Source organism: Elephantulus edwardii, unplaced genomic scaffold (assembly GCF_000299155.1).
Source record: "Elephantulus edwardii isolate Elephantulus edwardi_28Jun2011 unplaced genomic scaffold, EleEdw1.0 scaffold00005, whole genome shotgun sequence".
Taxonomy (NCBI): domain Eukaryota; kingdom Metazoa; phylum Chordata; class Mammalia; order Macroscelidea; family Macroscelididae; genus Elephantulus; species Elephantulus edwardii.
Genome location: NW_006399755.1, coordinates 6465901 through 6482473, shown reverse-complemented (window position 1 = coordinate 6482473; position 16573 = coordinate 6465901). Strand labels below are relative to the sequence as shown.

Below are 16573 nucleotides of genomic sequence, written 5' to 3'. Positions count from 1 at the left end.
CTTGACATTGATCCTCAAATCATACTGAAGGCTGCAGTCCTTGACCCTCTGCAGCAAGTGCTTCAGGTCCTCCTCAGTTTCAGCAAGCAGGGTTGTGTTATCTGCATAACGCAGATTGTTAATAGATCTTCCACCAATCCTGACGCCACACTTCTCCTCCTAGAGCCCAGCCTCTCGAATAATCTGTTCTGCATACAGGTTGAAAAGGTATGGAGATAGGACACATACCTGGTGTGCACCTTTCCCAATTTTGAACCATGCAGTGTTTCCCTTGCTCTGTTCTGACGACTGTCTCTTGGTCCAAGTATAGGTTTCACATTAGAACGATCAGTATAGTTAATAAATTTCACATTAAATTAGATACATATATTAAAATGCCTTATAGGGTGTCTACAATGTACTTAACTAGAGATTATTTAGAGGTTTTCAAGAGGTAGCAAATATCAGTAGTAGAACTACATACAAAGAGAAAATTAGAATAGAGGACAGTAGATCTATTAGAAAAAGAATAGGAACTCAGGGCTAATAAAGATTAAATATCCAATGAGAGCTGTCATTTTTTGTGTTTACATACTGGGTTGTGTGTGTGTGTGTGTGGGGTGTGTATGAATGTATGTGTGTTTGGCGTGCTAACCAAAAGGTTTATAGTCTGAACCCACCATCTACTCTGAGGAAAAGACTCGGAATCTATTCCCATAAAGATTTACAACTTCAAAACCCCCTGGAAGGCTGCCATGAGTTGGAATTGACTTGACAGCAGTGGGTTTTAGTTTTTATGCTAGTTCAGCACTGTGCTCAACAAATGGCAGCAGCTGCCTCAGGCTTGGCATTGTGCCCAAATTTTTCTGTACCTTGTCTTTATTCCTTATGGTAACCATACATGACCAGTGTTATCATCTCTACTTTATAGGTAAGGAAACTGAAATTCAGAGAGGTTAAATTTTTTGTAAAGTCACAAGAATAAAAAAAGTAGAAAAGCTAGGATTAAGGTTTGTTTGACACCATAAGTATATTAGTATATTCATCAGGCCACATGGACTCTTAGTGAATCACACATATCAGGACTTCAGAAAGCTGAGGTAAGAAAGGAGAGAGAAAGCAAACAGAATAAAACATTTTCTGTTCCTCTTGGAGATTTTAAAAGCTTTCCAGATTGCTGTCTTCTCTCATGTGACCTCCATTTTCAGCTGTTGTTTCTGTTTTGGTGTGGTGATTATGAGGTCCTCCTACCCCAAGAGTTTCAGGCAGCAAGCTGACTTGGAAACTTTTGCTTGTCTCTTATAATCATTCTTGTGCCAATTTTTTTGAGACTTGAGTTTCATCTTTCACATTTTTAAATCTTGAGAATATTGGGATTCTTTGATTCCCTATAACTTTTATCCTTTAGTTCTGAAAATTAGTATAAAAGCACAAAATAAGTCCAAATTGGAGGCCTCTGCTCAACACCAGGGTAAATGTTTTCTGATTTTACTGTTTTTGTTTTTCTACCTATTCTGACATTTGAGTGAGTTTTGAGAAAACGGCAACTTATATAGCTTTCTTTTTAAATTTAACTGTTTATTTTTTAAACTCTAGACAAAGTCAGGTTGCTTTTTTTAGGATAGTATTTGTGGCATTTATACTTCATTCATTTTATTTTTCTTTTCTTCCTTTTACAGGGCATTATGTGACACAAAGGATTGTGGGAAGCTTTCAAAGGATCAGTTTGCTTTGGCTTTTCACTTAATCAACCAAAAGTTAATAAAGGGTATTGATCCTCCTCAGAGCCTTACTCCTGAGATGATCCCACCATCAGACAGGGCCAATTTACAGAAGGTAAGATAACTTAAAAGAAATCATGAACGTATTATCAGAAGGCAATTACAAGTCCTGTGTCAGATGACAGACTTGATTTAAATGGAAGAGTGGAGAGAGTATAACTGGGTACAAACAGATCAATAATGCCACTTGTGGTTTACTTTGTGTTTATGAGTATGTTTGAATGTCTTGTATGACATCCTAGGGCTGCAGTTTATTTGCCCTACCATTCATTACACATCTGGCAACCATATTTCCAATCTTAAAATTAGAAAAATGTGGCCTTGTTTTTCACCCTCTTGAATTTTTAATTACTTTTTGTGATTAGAATATAAAAATTAAGTGAATACTATAAGAATAAACCCATATTGGTTCTTTTAATGATTTCTTCATAGTGAAAATGAGAAAAGTTAGGATGAATATGACTGCTTGCTGATAATTGTATGAAGCCCCCAAGAATAATCTTAAATGGGAGCCAGATCTGTAATTTTTGCTTTAGGTGACTATGTCTGAGCATGTAGCTGGACTTCATACTGAACAATTAGAAACAGGTTTTGTTGTTAGGTGCCTTCAAGTCAAATATGACCCATACCAACCCTGTGAATAACACATCAGAACCCTACCTGATCCTGTGCCATCCCCAAATTTCCTGCACACTAGAGCCCACTGTGGCAGTCACTGTGTCAGTCTGCCAGGTTGATGATTTTCCTCTTTTGCTGACCTTCCCCCTTTCTAAGCATGATGTCCCTCTCTAAGGAATAGCCCCTCCTAGCAGAATGCCTGAAGTATATGAGATGAAACTTGAACATCTTTAAAAAAACTCGCTGCATTTTCTCAAAGTCATAGATATTTTTTGTCAGTCTGTGGGATATTCAGTACTCTTCTTCAACATCACAGCTCAAAGGCACCAATAATTCTTATGTCATCATTATACCTTGTCCTGCTCTCCAGTACATAGCAAATGACCAGAAAGACCATTGCGTGAATCAGGCATCCCTTAGTCCTCAAACTGACATGACTACTCCTCAGTAATTTTGAAAGATCCCTGATGGCAGTGAGAATTCTCAAAACTACATTCTTTTATCCTTACTTTCTCCTAGAAAGAGGATTTTATCTAAAACGCCTCTATACTACATTTACAGTTTCTTGGCCATTAATAGAGCTTTCAGAATATGCGCATACTCTAGTGGCTATTTACCTTTAAAAGAAATGCTTCATAAAGGAGCTCTGGTGGCCTAGTGGCAAGAAGCTGCACTGCAATCCTAGAGGTATGTGGTTCGAATCCACTAGATGCTCTGCTGGAGAAGGAGGGTCAATCTCCTCCTGTACCAGTCAGATCTGATTTGACAGTACACACAAAAAATAATAAAATAAATCTTTTTTTTTTTTTTAAATGCTTCATGACAGTAAATCAAATGTGACCTTTTAATGGAAAGTTAATCCATTGTTGTGGTACTTCAGAGTTGCCTAAAGTTGTCAAATAAGTTGTTTGAAGAAAATGGTCTTTAAAATATCAGTAGAATATTTTCGTTTTGTGTTAATTTTGTCAAGGAAATTAAAAAACCGTATTGTAATAAATTTTTAAAAGGCTAACAATAGTAGATATTTTTCTAAGTGAAACAGAGTGAGCCTCTAAAGCCACTATGAGTAACAGAGTTCCTTAAAGGAGTTTTTGTCCTTTATTTTTAATAACATAAATATTTGATTACTTGTCCATACAGATAAAAGATGCCTTGTGGATTTATTTTTATTACCCCCTTACTTTTTACAGTAAAGAGTGTATTTTGTGAATTTTTTCAAGATTTCTTGTCATGGAAAACCTAGGTTTCTTAAGTGGTGGGGAAAGCTAAAAGGGATTCTGCCTAGAAATACAGAAGTTAGATTGTTATTTATACTTTCTTTTGTAACTGTATCTCGGTTGTACATTCCTAAATCACCAAGAGTGGTGTTTTCCGCCTTGCATTTACCTGTGTAAACTGTGTTTTTTCCCTTGCTGTCCTCATTTTGATAACCTGTTGCGTGCAACTCAGCCCCACAAACATACATTTCTGAAGCCAGTTATGTTTGATCACATTAGTAGATATTTTAAATTGTATCTGCTGTACAGGTTTTGATTAGTGCATTTGTCTAAAGTCCATTCGCTAGAGCATAGATAGCAGTATTTGTTTTAGATATCAATATTATTTATTAAATGTGATTTTATCACTGTTTGATCTATTAACAAAATTTTAACCTTAGATATTAAAATTTGCATTTATTTTGTCTTTCAGATAATCTTTCTCTTTATAATCTGATTTTTTTTTAAAGTACTGCATTTTTTGCAGCTTGACTAATCTTTTTTTGAATGTTGCTTTCCTTTCTGTGTTTTTTCTAGTTTGGACTATTTTTTCCATTCTGCAGCACTCTGCTTTTCGCCTTTCTTGTACTGTCAGTTTCTTAAAGCTACTCTCTCTCCAGGTTAGAGCTTTACTTTATGGCTTTTTTAGCGTTAATGGTTTTTGGTTCACAAGATACATTTTTAAATTAGAGGGTTTTTTAATGGAGGAAAATTGAACAGGGAAGAATACCTAAACACAAAATAGCATACTTTCGTCATGGGTTACTTGGACCTTGTGTGCATTGTAGTTTGCCTTTTCTAGACTCACTGATTCACTTAAAAAAATCACTAAAGCAAAGTTTTGTGTGTAGTACATAAAAAAGAGTAGTGGAAAAATATATTGAAAGAAAAGAATGTTCTACATGTTTCTTTAATGCCCTTTATTTACCCTTCATATACTCAGCAGAACATTTTCCATATTTCTTGATTGCATGCCATATTAATACTGTAGTGTGGGAGTTTAATTTCTGTGTCAGCGATTGAGAAATGACACAAGTTGTACCAACTACAGTGAACTAATTTTATGTATAGAGTAATCTGGAGTCTAATCATCTAACTTGTTTGAAATTAAGCTAATTTGCATCACTCTATCTTCTTATTTCATGATATTTTGAGTAATACAAGACTGTCAAATGTGAGTCACATTTTTTTAACTAAAGTGACAGAAGAGGTGTGGAAGTCATGAGTTTCTTAGCCCTCTTGCACCTCGGATAGCAAATTTCTCAGTAGCACTTACGTGGTGTAAGTTGATGAAAGTGAGACCAAGTTCTAATTTTTTTCATTTTCTTCACCCAGTTGTCTTGCCAGACTTAGCTTATGGGGAAAGTTTGAAAAAATAGTTGCTATTAAGTCAATTCCAGCATGTGACAACTTCAGATAGCCTTAAATTCTAGTGAATTTTTATCACATTCAGAAATTTAAGATTTCTAATTTAACATTGATAGAAGTATATATACCGGTGGCACAAAGTAAAATAGTAGGAAAGATTAATTTGCTGTAGATATGCAGTTAATATAAAAATGAGACTAGCAGGGAGCTCTCGTGGCCTAGTGGCAAGAACCTGCGCTGTAATCTCTAATTTGAATCCACCAGATGCTCCTCTAGAGGAGGGGCGATCTCCTCTAGAGCCACTTGGACCCAATTTGACGGTATAGAACAAGAGAGGTGGGAAATGAGAATAGCATGAATTACATACAAGAGTTTTAGTATTGCAAACGAAATAGCTCAGCACTTAGAACAGGATGGCATCAAGAAATACAAAAAGAATTATCAGATTTATTGATACACATGCTTATCAAGCTGAGTTTTAGGGTAATGGGTTCTTTTTTATTTATTTTTTTTTTTTAGGGTAATGGGTTCTAAATGCTACTGAAATGCAAGTGCAAGGAACATAATGTAGGACAGCATTTACATTTAAAATAAAAATAAAACCTTTTGTTAACTGGATTTCACTTTAAGCAAATAATTTTAATTTCTTTTTCATGTCTAAATGAGTAATATTATCTACCTTGCCTATAACCTATTTTTCAGATTAGCTTTGAGAACTGATAGATAGGTTGACAGTGCTTAATAAGTTAGTTGTAAATAAAAGTATGAAATGTGAGGAGATGCTAATTGTGAGCTTTTAGATTGCTTCTGTTGTGTGCATTGGCGATATAACTTCACAATAATACAAGTATTAAGATTAGATTTTACACTGTCCTGTTAATAATATCAGCAGTCAGTATGTCTTAATTTTGCATATTTAAATATCAATATCTCTGAATTGCTGTTTATTCTATTATTTCTCAAACTGTTTGTGGCATTGGATAGGTCAGATGTTTAAAAGAGCAGTTAGTTTTTTTGCTTCAACTTTAACCATATAGATAAATTGTATGTTAGCAGTGATTCACAAAGGAGATTAAGTCAGAGTGGAAACAATTCACTGGAAGGCCAGTCATCTTTTAAAAACATGACCTGTTGAAAAGGTTAATTATAATGAAACTTATATTTATGAGATATAATAAAGTTTGCCAAATAATTTCATGTATGTTATTTAACTTGTAAGATGGGCAGGGCAGAATTTGTTTCATTGTTTTACAGATGAAGCTCATGCAACTAGTATAATAGCAGAACCTAGGAAAAACTCACATTTTCTTACTATAAGTACTGTTTAGGGACTGGCTTTGGTGCATTGATTTTTTTCAAAAGGACATCATGCAGAAGACATTGAATATAGTAATATTAATATTTACCATGGAACATGCCTGAATAACTTTTACTTTAGACAGTAGGCACTAAAAATACTAAGTAAAAGTAATTGTTTCATTGGATAAATTACCATTATAATTCTGAGATTCAACAAAATTTGTGTATCTAGCTATTTATTGTCAGGTGATATAAATAAATAACCATCCATGATCTCAAAAAATTTGCACTATAGTGGAAGAACTGGTTTATCAGTCTGATACCTGTTTTATGGCAGTGTCTAGACGGGCTAGTATCAAGTGACAACAATATTGCAACCTTAGGAGAGGGTACATTTTATAGACAGTAGCTTTAAAATTAAGGGAAATTATGTTTTTTTCATAACTGTATATTAAGGGTATAGTTAATTAAATGAATGAAAATATTAGTATCCGGTACAGTATATACCTTATATATAGAACTTTTAACATTTGTAATATTTTGATATATAATACATAATTTTGTAGTAATAATGTATCATGATAAATTTTTTCTTTTAGAACATCATAGGATCAAGTCCTGTTGCAGATTTCTCTGCTATTAAGGAGCTAGATACCCTTAACAATGAAATAGTTGACCTACAGAGGTATGTAAATAAAATTATAGCTAATTTCATATGTATATTTATGTATACACAGTCTCTCATATACAGAAACAAATCATTCGTTTTTAATGTCTATTTTGGTAAATGCTACTTTTACTTTAAGAGAACTCTGTTGGTTTAGTGGGTAAAGAGTTGGGCTGCCAACCCAGAGGTAGGCTGTTCAAATTTACCACTTACTCCATGGGATAAAGATGCATAGTCTCCTCTCCTATGATTTACAACCTCTGAAAGCCACCGGAAGGTCAGTTATGAGTTTGTTCAAACTTGTTTGCAAACCACCATCATCAGTTAACCTTAAGAATCAATTAATGCAATGTGATAGCTCATATTTATTTTCCTTTGAATTTTTTTATTATTATTTTTATTATTTTTTGTGTGTTTGTGCCATCAAATCAGATCTGACTGGTACAGAAGGAGATTATCCCTTTCCTCAGCAGAGCTTCTGGTGGATTCGAACCACACACCTCTGGGATTGCAGTGCAGCTTCTTGCCACTAGGCCACCAGACCTCACCTATTTTCCTTTAAATGTTGACACCAAATGAAGTACATTAATGAATTAAGATCTATTCCTGACTTTTTAATTTCATGTTCCAATAGCATGTGCAAGAATTCTTTCTCTTATTCTAATCATCTTGAGATAGCTCACATCTCACTATTTGTGAGTTCACTACTGAGTCTTCCCAAAGTTTCCATCTCAGGTTTGGAGCTCCCCTTGATATTGAGACTTCCAACAATCTGTTGGCTACAAATTTGAGGGTTTCTCACTACTGTAAACTTTGGCTATATAACCTGCTATACTTGTCAAGTTCTTTCAGTTCCCCTCACTTCTGGTCTGCTGGCTCTCATCACTCCTTTTGTTTTAATAATTCGCTAGAACAACGTCTACAATTAAAAGAAGTGTTTAGTATACTATTACATTTTTATCTGTGCTGCAGTACCAAAGGCATGCTATTTGAATCCACCAGTTGTTCCACGGGAAAAGGATAGACAATCTTCTCCTGTGATTTACTGCTCTGAAAATCCACTGGAAAATCTGTTCTGGGTCTGTTCTGACTCATCAGCACATAACAACAACAGGATCCAAATGAAAAACACATAGGATCAGGTCTGGGAGGGTTCCTAGCACAGAACTTCCATGCCCTATTGAAAGAGACACAACTCCTTCAGATGCATCATCATTTGTAACATACCACGAAGCCCATGGAGTGTCTGTATCTAATGCCTTATATTGCTCTTACTACATTGGCATGATTGCTTGTACTTGACCTCTAGACTCTTTCATTGTAGTTAGACTAATCTCACACAATGGGTCTTTTTTATTTGGCCATCTCTTATCCAAGAGATCCTTTGGATTTGATCTGAAGTCCTTAACAAAAACTTGTACATCACTGGGAAAATTCTAAGGTTTTAGAGGTTACACTTGGGAACAAAGAATAAAGACCAAATTCTTTAAGTAAAGGTAATTTTGAGGATCAATGTAATTTATTTAAGGTTGTCATTATAGCATGTACTATTTTCTTATATGTCACTTACATATACATACTGCTATAAAAAACTCCAAATGCCTAGCATAGCTTAACAGACATACTTAAGGGTAGGTGGTGTGCAGTTAGCCGGAAATCCTCACCTTACAACATACTATTTTTTGGGAAAATTTAAGGAATCCTATGTCAAGGCTATAGTATATGTAATTTCATCTTTCCTGCATTGTTATGCATGTGAGTGCATTTGAGAAAAAATATGGTATGTAGAATAGAATTGAACACAATTAGATTTGAAATATGAGTACAACAGATATTTTCTTAATTCCCTCATTTCATGCAAATTTTACATCTTTAAAAGTGTTGTTAATGTGTCATAGAGTTGCTTGCAACTCATAACAACCCTGTGCACAGCAACTCTGAACCCTGGTCTATCCTGAGCCAACCTTATTGTCTCTTGACACACTTGCTGCCATTACCACAGTTACTGAGTCGATCCATCTCATTGAGGGTCTTCCTCTCTTAAACTGTCTCTCCACCCTCCCAAGCGTGATGTCTCTCTCCAAGGACTAGTCCTTCCTTGCAACATGCCCAAAGTATTTCAAACGGAGCTTCAAAATCTTTGCCTCCAAGGTGCAACCTGGTTTTTAAGGAAAAGAGGCTCCTTGGTGGCCTAGAGGCAAGAAGGTGTGCTGCAATATTGAAGGCATGCGGTTTAAGGCCACCAGCTGCTCTGCAGGATAATAGGCTCCTCCTGTGAATTTAACTGCTTCTGAAAACCTGTCAGAGGGTCAGCTATGGGTCAGTTCTGACTCTATTGTATACAACAACAACATTCTAAGAAGTGAATGAATCCCTGGTGTTATTGACCACTTTATAGGCGTGTCTGTTGTTTGTAGGCACCTTTTTTTTTAAAAAAAAATTATTTTATACTGGTTTACCTACAAAGTTGGTATACACTGTTTTTTACACCAGATCTTTCCCATTTCTTCTACCTACACACCCTCCACCCATCAAATTGTGCAACCCTGTGATTAACCATTCCCCCAACCTCACCCCATCCTTACCCCTCTGCTCCCACTCTCTTCCTCCTTGGATTCTCATATATGTTCCACAGTAATGGTCTTACACAGTATTTGTTCTCAAGGGACTTATTTCACTTAGCATAATGCTCTCTAGTGCCTCACAAAATAGGTAGTGATTTACAGATCATTGCTCCTGCCTGCTGTGTAGTATTCCATCATGTGAATGTACCATAATTTCTCAATCCATTCCATTGTTTTGGACATTTGGACTGTTTCCATGTTCTTGAGATGGTGACTAATGCTACTATGAACATTGGTGTACAAGTCTCCATTTGTGTATCAGTTCTCATTTTCTCAGGATATAGTCTAAGCAATGGAATAGCTGGGTTATATGGAATTTTTATGTTCTGCTTTCTGAGGAAATGCCACACTAGGCACATTATTTTAATGTCAGTTTTGTTTTGTTTTGAACTTATCCACCATGTGCTAAATGCTACTAAATTCTTACTAAAAATATTACATGTCTATTACATAAGACTTCTGATATTGTAACACCAAAAAACTCTTTTTGAGATCCTAATAGTCCAGTTTCTTACTTATTTGTGGAAAAAAAAAAATCCCAGGTATCCCATCAGGTAAGTAATAAAACTGGGACTCAACAGGTTGTATAAGTCCTAATTCAGTGATTGATTTTTTTACCCCATTGTACCTATCTGCCCCTTATTAAATCTAAAAATTTCTTTTACTTTGGTAAAATTAGAGAAATGAAGAGTTTTAAAAAGGTGTTTAAACTTCTAATTTTCATATTGCCCATAAACATTTTTGTTCGCCATGAATACTTGAATATAAATTGAATAGTAAATAGATTTCAGAATACTTGTTTTGTGTCTATCACATTTATGAAAATAAACGCATGTCAGTATTCTAATACTGTATTTTCACATAAAATATACCTAAGCAAAAAACAAATGTAGCGTGCATAATAAACTAATGGATGAGGGAGTTTAATAGTTTTCAAAAATGTATCACACACAATAGTTGTGTAAATATTTAATACTTGTGTAAGTGCAATAGCAGTTATGTAGCATAAATGTTTTTAGTGAGTTTTAATAGGAATTAGTGTATCATACATAAACATTTATACTATTAATGATATTTTGCTCTCTTCATGTGTAAAACACACTAACAATATAAAAAGAATGTTTATGACTATCTTATTAAGAAAATAATTTTTTAAAAAAAGAAAATTTTTCAGAACTTGTTCCTTTGTAGTCACATTTTATAAATGATTGATACATTTATACATAATTTTACATTTGTGAAAATATTTCCCCTAAGTTTTTATTGTAGGTGAGGTCTGCATAGTAGGCATACTTCCATCATCTGTCAGCTTTAGTAATGCCATGAAACTGTTCATCTATCCAAAAAACTAAAATATGCTTGTTAAAATTTAGTGTCGTTAGGTTACTATCATTAAGACTTCGGTGTATTACATTGTATGCTTTGCTTTTCGTTACTGTGGATATCTGTGTAAAAGTACTACACTTAATCCTTTAAATCTTTATTGATATGTTAGATATAGAGTTGCTGTGAGTTAAAAGTGACTCAACAGGAGTTGGTTATATACCCTAAAACAGAATTTAAATAGATTTTTTATTTTTCCAAGTTATTATCTTAATACTTTACCCCTAGGAACTCTGGTGGCCTAGAGGCAACAAGCTGAACTGCAGTCCCAGAGGTACATGGTTCACAACCACCAGAAGCTCTGCTGGAGAAGGAGGAGCATTCTCCTCCTGCACCAGTCAGATCTGATTTGACGGCGCGCGCACACACACACACACACACACACACGTAAAAAAAACCCAACTTTACCCCTTTTTTATTTTTTAGATGAAAATTCAATTTTAGTTGAGGTACTTGCATTTAAACAGCATGTATTATGTGGAATTCTAATGACTGTCCAATGAATTTGATGCTTTACAATATTTATTTTTATGGCTTCAGTGATATTTGTAGTACATACTAAAGAAATTTGGAAAATACAGAAAAACATAATTAGAGGATACGTTTCTTAGAATAATATTTTGCTTTAAGCATAGGAACTCTTTTATTTATACTGATTAGATAATGTGTTTTCATTTCTTTGACCCTGGAAACAAATACACTGTCACTGAAAGGTGTCAATAGTGACCCCCTTTAAAAGAGCATTAGAAATTCTATAAATAGTAGTATATTTATAAATACAAAAATTTTCCTAGTGGCAAGAAACTGCACTGCAGTCCCAGAGGTAGGTGGTTCGAATCCACCAGATGCTGTGCTGGAGAAGGAAGCACAGTCTCCTCCTGTACCAGTCAGATCTGATTTGATGGTATACACACAAAAAATACTAAAATAAAAAAAATTTCCAGACTTTGCTTCAACTTTCCTGTAAAGTTCATGATAGACTATAAATCATGTGGTAAATATTGAAAAAAAGATCTTAACTTATTTTGAAGATTACAAAAATATATTATTGGTAAAAAGTTTTAATTTTTACAGTAATGTGAAATTAGTGGCTGATTCTTCTTATTTTGAAGACATATTTTTATGTCAAGGATGTCCTTGGACTCTAATTAGAGGCTATTAATCTCTGTCCCCAGAAAAAAAGAATGTGTTCCAAGACCCTTAACATATGTCTTTTGCTCTGAAAGATCTTGGCAGTGGAAAAGAGAGAAGCATGTGAAGAGATTGCTTCCATAACTGGGACAGTGTGGTCGTGGTGGCACAAGTTACTGAGGTGTCTTCTCATAGCTTCTGCTTCCTTTATATCTTCTGTCTCATTCTTTTTGAGATTTCAGTAATGCATATGTTAGTTCCCTTGGTGATATCCCGCATTGCCACTAAGGTATACTCAGCAGCATTGAGCTGCCTTTCGTTGCTTTTCAAACACCATAATTTCAGTTACATTATTCTCTAGTTTGATAATTTTTCAACCAGCACAATCTGCTACTTAGTCTAGTAGGTTTTTTATTTTATAGATGATATAGTGTAGTGCATGTGGCAGCATGTTCTGTTGCTAAACAAAAGACCAAGAGCCGCTGGTGGTTTGATTCCACTAGTGACTCTGTGGGAAAAAGATGATCAGTTGCCTCGAAGATTGATAGCCTTGGAAACCCAGAGGAGGGTCACTTGAGTCAGAATCAGCACCACCACAATGGGGAATCACCAGTTCACACCTGCTGCTTGGTCTCCATTATTTATGTTTGGTCTTTTTTTATTGTCTATCTTCTTTTATATTTTTATTTTGTTCATACATTCTTTCCCAGATTCTTTTTGTTTCTTTGAGCTTATTTAAAATTGTTATATTCTCTTCTTTCAGTGTGTTCTATATTTGGGTTTCCATAGAAATTATTTTTTCCTTTTGTCTTTTTTGAATGGCCTGTGATTTCCAGCTTCTTTGTGAGCACTTTGATTTTTTTTATTAAAGGTAAAACATTAGAGTATTACCTTTCTCAGACTAATGTCAGTGTATTAGCTTTCTCAAGTCCAAGTATACATAGTACTTTTAAAAGCACCAATTTCTTTAGGAAAATGTTAGGCAGGATGGCATTCTATAGGCTTTTTTCACTGCCATTCCCTGCCCTGTGAGATGTCTGATTCATCCCAGATTGACCAGACAACACATAATCATCAGTCTGTCTTTAGTTCTTTGCTGTTCCTTCCCTTGCTATATGAGAGTTCCAGTTTAAGCTAGACCGAGGTCCTAGTTCATCATGCTTCCCTCAGACTCTTAACAGCCTACTAGGAAGAACTACCCTCTTTCCTTCAGAGCTAGATGTTGGGAACAGCCTTAAATGTACTAGAGAGCTGTGGGCCCGTTGAGGCTATGACTGGGTACTGCAGCAGCTGTCCATCTGCCATGGCTGGAGGAACAGAAAGATAGTGGAAGCAGCGATTATCTTATTACATGAAAGTCATCCTTATCTCCTTTTTTACTTTCTCCTCGCTCCCCTCCCCCTTTTTAGCTCCTTGTTGAGACCTAGGTCTGTCTGGTCAGGGTTTTGGCTTTTTTTTCTGAGGTTTGAGTACAGATTTGTAGTTTTGTTTTTGTTTTTGTGGTTTTGGGGTTTTTTTGTTGGTTTTTTTTTTGGTCTGGGCAGAGTTGGAATACTAGATCTACCTTCTTCCCAGCCCCAAGTCTAGTCTTTTGCATATCATTTTGTCCTGATGTATAAGTAGAATAAACTGAAAATTGGCAAAGATAATTTTGTTTCTTTTTAAAAAAAACCTCACTAAAGAAAAGGGAGAGATAGGTATATAAAGACAAATGGAAAAAGAATTTTAAGGGGTAAATGGGAAAATGAAATTACATTGTGGAGATTGAAATTAATGCTGTAAAATTTGTAGTAACTGTTGAATGAAAAGTTAATTTGCTTTGCAAACTTTCACTCACATTCCAACTTTTAAAAAAGAACGATCTAATTTGGAGACCAGCCACTGAGAAGACATTGTTTGATTATGTGAACTACCCTTCACAGATTGTAAAGATATTTCTAACATTTTTTTTTAGGAATAAAGCTCATTAAGTAACCTGCATCCTGGACCTGTAAAAAAAAATAAAAAAAAAAATAAAGCCTAGTTGGTAAGAAGTTTAAATTATTCTCATATACATTTAAACTTCTATAATGTTTATCTTAAAGTTTTATAACAAATTGATACATTTCACTATCAAACTGTAGGACCAGGCCTAACTTTTAATCTTGCTATGCATGAGAAGATATTCATTATGTGGTACTTTTTTAAAGTAATGAAATGACACAAAATTATAAGAAGCAGGAGTGGCATTCACTTCCTAAATAACATGTCTCCGGAACTCTGTGAACTTTGATAAAGGTCGATAGTTGTAGAGGGGCTTCAGGCCTTTTGTTCATAGGGTCACTATGAGTCATGCTCAACTCGAAGGCAGTCAACAACAACAACAACAACAATATAGGAATTATGTACTGTAAATAATGAAATAACACAAACCTATATAGGGATTATGTACTGTAAAGATATTATGTAAAGATAGGGATTATGTATTATGTATTAAAAGATATGATGTAAAGATAACAAAAGATTTGATGCCTTTGAATTGTAGTGTTGGCAAAGAATATATCCCATGGACTGCCAAAAGAACAAACAAGTCTGCCTTGTAGGTAGTGCAACCAGAATACTTTTTAGAGACTCATAGTTGAACCCTCCAGTGGGTTTTCAGATGAAGTAAATCAGTCTTATAGAGGAGATTGTCCATCCTCCTCCTGTAGAGCAGCTGGCGAGTTTAAAAGAAAATGATGGCAAAACTGTCTCACGTACTTTGAGCATGTTATCAACAGGGACCAATCATTAGAAAAAAGACATCATACTGGGGAAAAGTGGAAGGACAGAGAAAAAGAGACCTTCAAAAAGATAAATTAACACAGCTGATTGTACCAATGGGCTTGAGCATCTGGAAGATCGTGAGAATGGGATAGAGCAGGGCAAAAGTTCTGCTAGGATGTCATCATGAGTCACAGTCACCTTTATGGTACATAACAATGTTGTTGTTGTTGTTGTTGTTGATTGCTGTCAAGTTGAGCACGACATAGAGACCTTATGAACAAAAGACATGACACCTGTCTTTTCTTTTTTTGACTTCTTTCTATAACCATCATTCTTTCTCCAAGTTTATAGAGTTTCCAGAGGCATATGGTTGAGGAAGAGGATGCCACTCTTGCTTCCAAAGCTGTCTTAAACTGGGAGCTCCACCAAACACTATCCACCATGGATAACCATTATGGCATTTGAGACCCAAATGGCACAAGGTTAAGTGTCACAGCAAACTCACCTCAGTATAGCAAATTGACAGAAGAATGCTGTACAATTTAGAAGAGTGTTTCTCCTAAGTATAACAATGAATTAAAATGTAATCCCTTGGGCCCAACTGATGTTTAAATACAAGGGCCTTCCACAAAGTCTTGGTGACTCTAAACAAGAGACTTAAATAAAAAACCAACCAAACATTGCACACCAACCCTTAACCAAAACAAGAGCACCCTCTTACAGAGTCTAGCTGCTTCACCTAGTCTCCAAAATGGAGGCAAGGGCCAGGCCTTAAATGTAAGGGCCCTCCAGGAGGTCTTCTTGACTTTCAACAAGAGGCTTAAATAAAAAAACAACCAAACATTCCACACCAGCCCTCAACCAAAACTAAAAACAAGAGTGCCCATCTTACTGAGTCTGGACACTTCACCCAGTTTCCAAAATGGAGATAAGGACCTGGTCTTAAATGTTGTTGTTGTTAAATGCCATCAAGTCAAGCACAACTCATAGTGACTCTATGAAGAAAAGACCTTAACCCTGTTCTGTAACTATTGTCCTTTCTCTAAGTTTATAGAGTTTCCAGAGGTATTTTGTTTAGGAAGTGGAGGCCATTCCTATTTCCAAGCCGGTCTTAATCTGTGAACTTCACGAAACACTATGAACCATGTGTAACCATTATGGCATTTGACACACCAGTGACACACTGTTCAGTATAACAGCAATCCCAACTTACATCAGTACAAAAATAAACAGCAGTGCTGTACAACTGAGAATGTTCATTTCAAACACTATTAACACCAGACCTGTGCACCAGGCTCTGATTGGCTCTAACAAGCCAAAGCCATCCAATCCAACCAACTTAAACAGGGATGTAAAGAAAATAAAACCAACCAAGACAGTCCACAGCTGACCTTTATCCAAGACAAGAAGAACTCACCTTTCTAAAGCCCAGGGCTCTCCCATAACAATGTACAGAAATTATTTTTTTTAGAAATTATTTTTAAAGCAAGTTTATTATCATTTATTATTATTATTATTATTAATTGTAATGAAAATGTACAGAGATTGTGGATTTCCATTCATTCATTGTTGCACTTTTCTCCCTGCCCAAACCTCCCCTCCAGTTCATTCTTTGAAAAGTAAAAGAAAAGAAAAATTTTTTCATTGTTAAACAATCCCTCCCCCAAAGTCCACTCCACTATGCAGCCTTCTTTCTGAACTCCTATCATGACAATAATACCT

At 35.3% G+C, this 16573-nt stretch overlaps 1 protein-coding gene across 1 annotated transcript in view; it reads left to right on the top strand.

Moving 5' to 3' along the window:
• EPS15 (epidermal growth factor receptor pathway substrate 15) overlaps positions 1 to 16573 on the top strand; it is a 193335-nt gene that overhangs the window by 93752 nt on the left and 83010 nt on the right. The window contains exons 11-12 of the mRNA XM_006879667.1: positions 1659 to 1815; positions 6901 to 6986. Of these exons, the coding sequence (XP_006879729.1) occupies positions 1659 to 1815; positions 6901 to 6986 (243 nt within the window). The remainder of the gene's footprint in view (positions 1 to 1658; positions 1816 to 6900; positions 6987 to 16573) is intronic.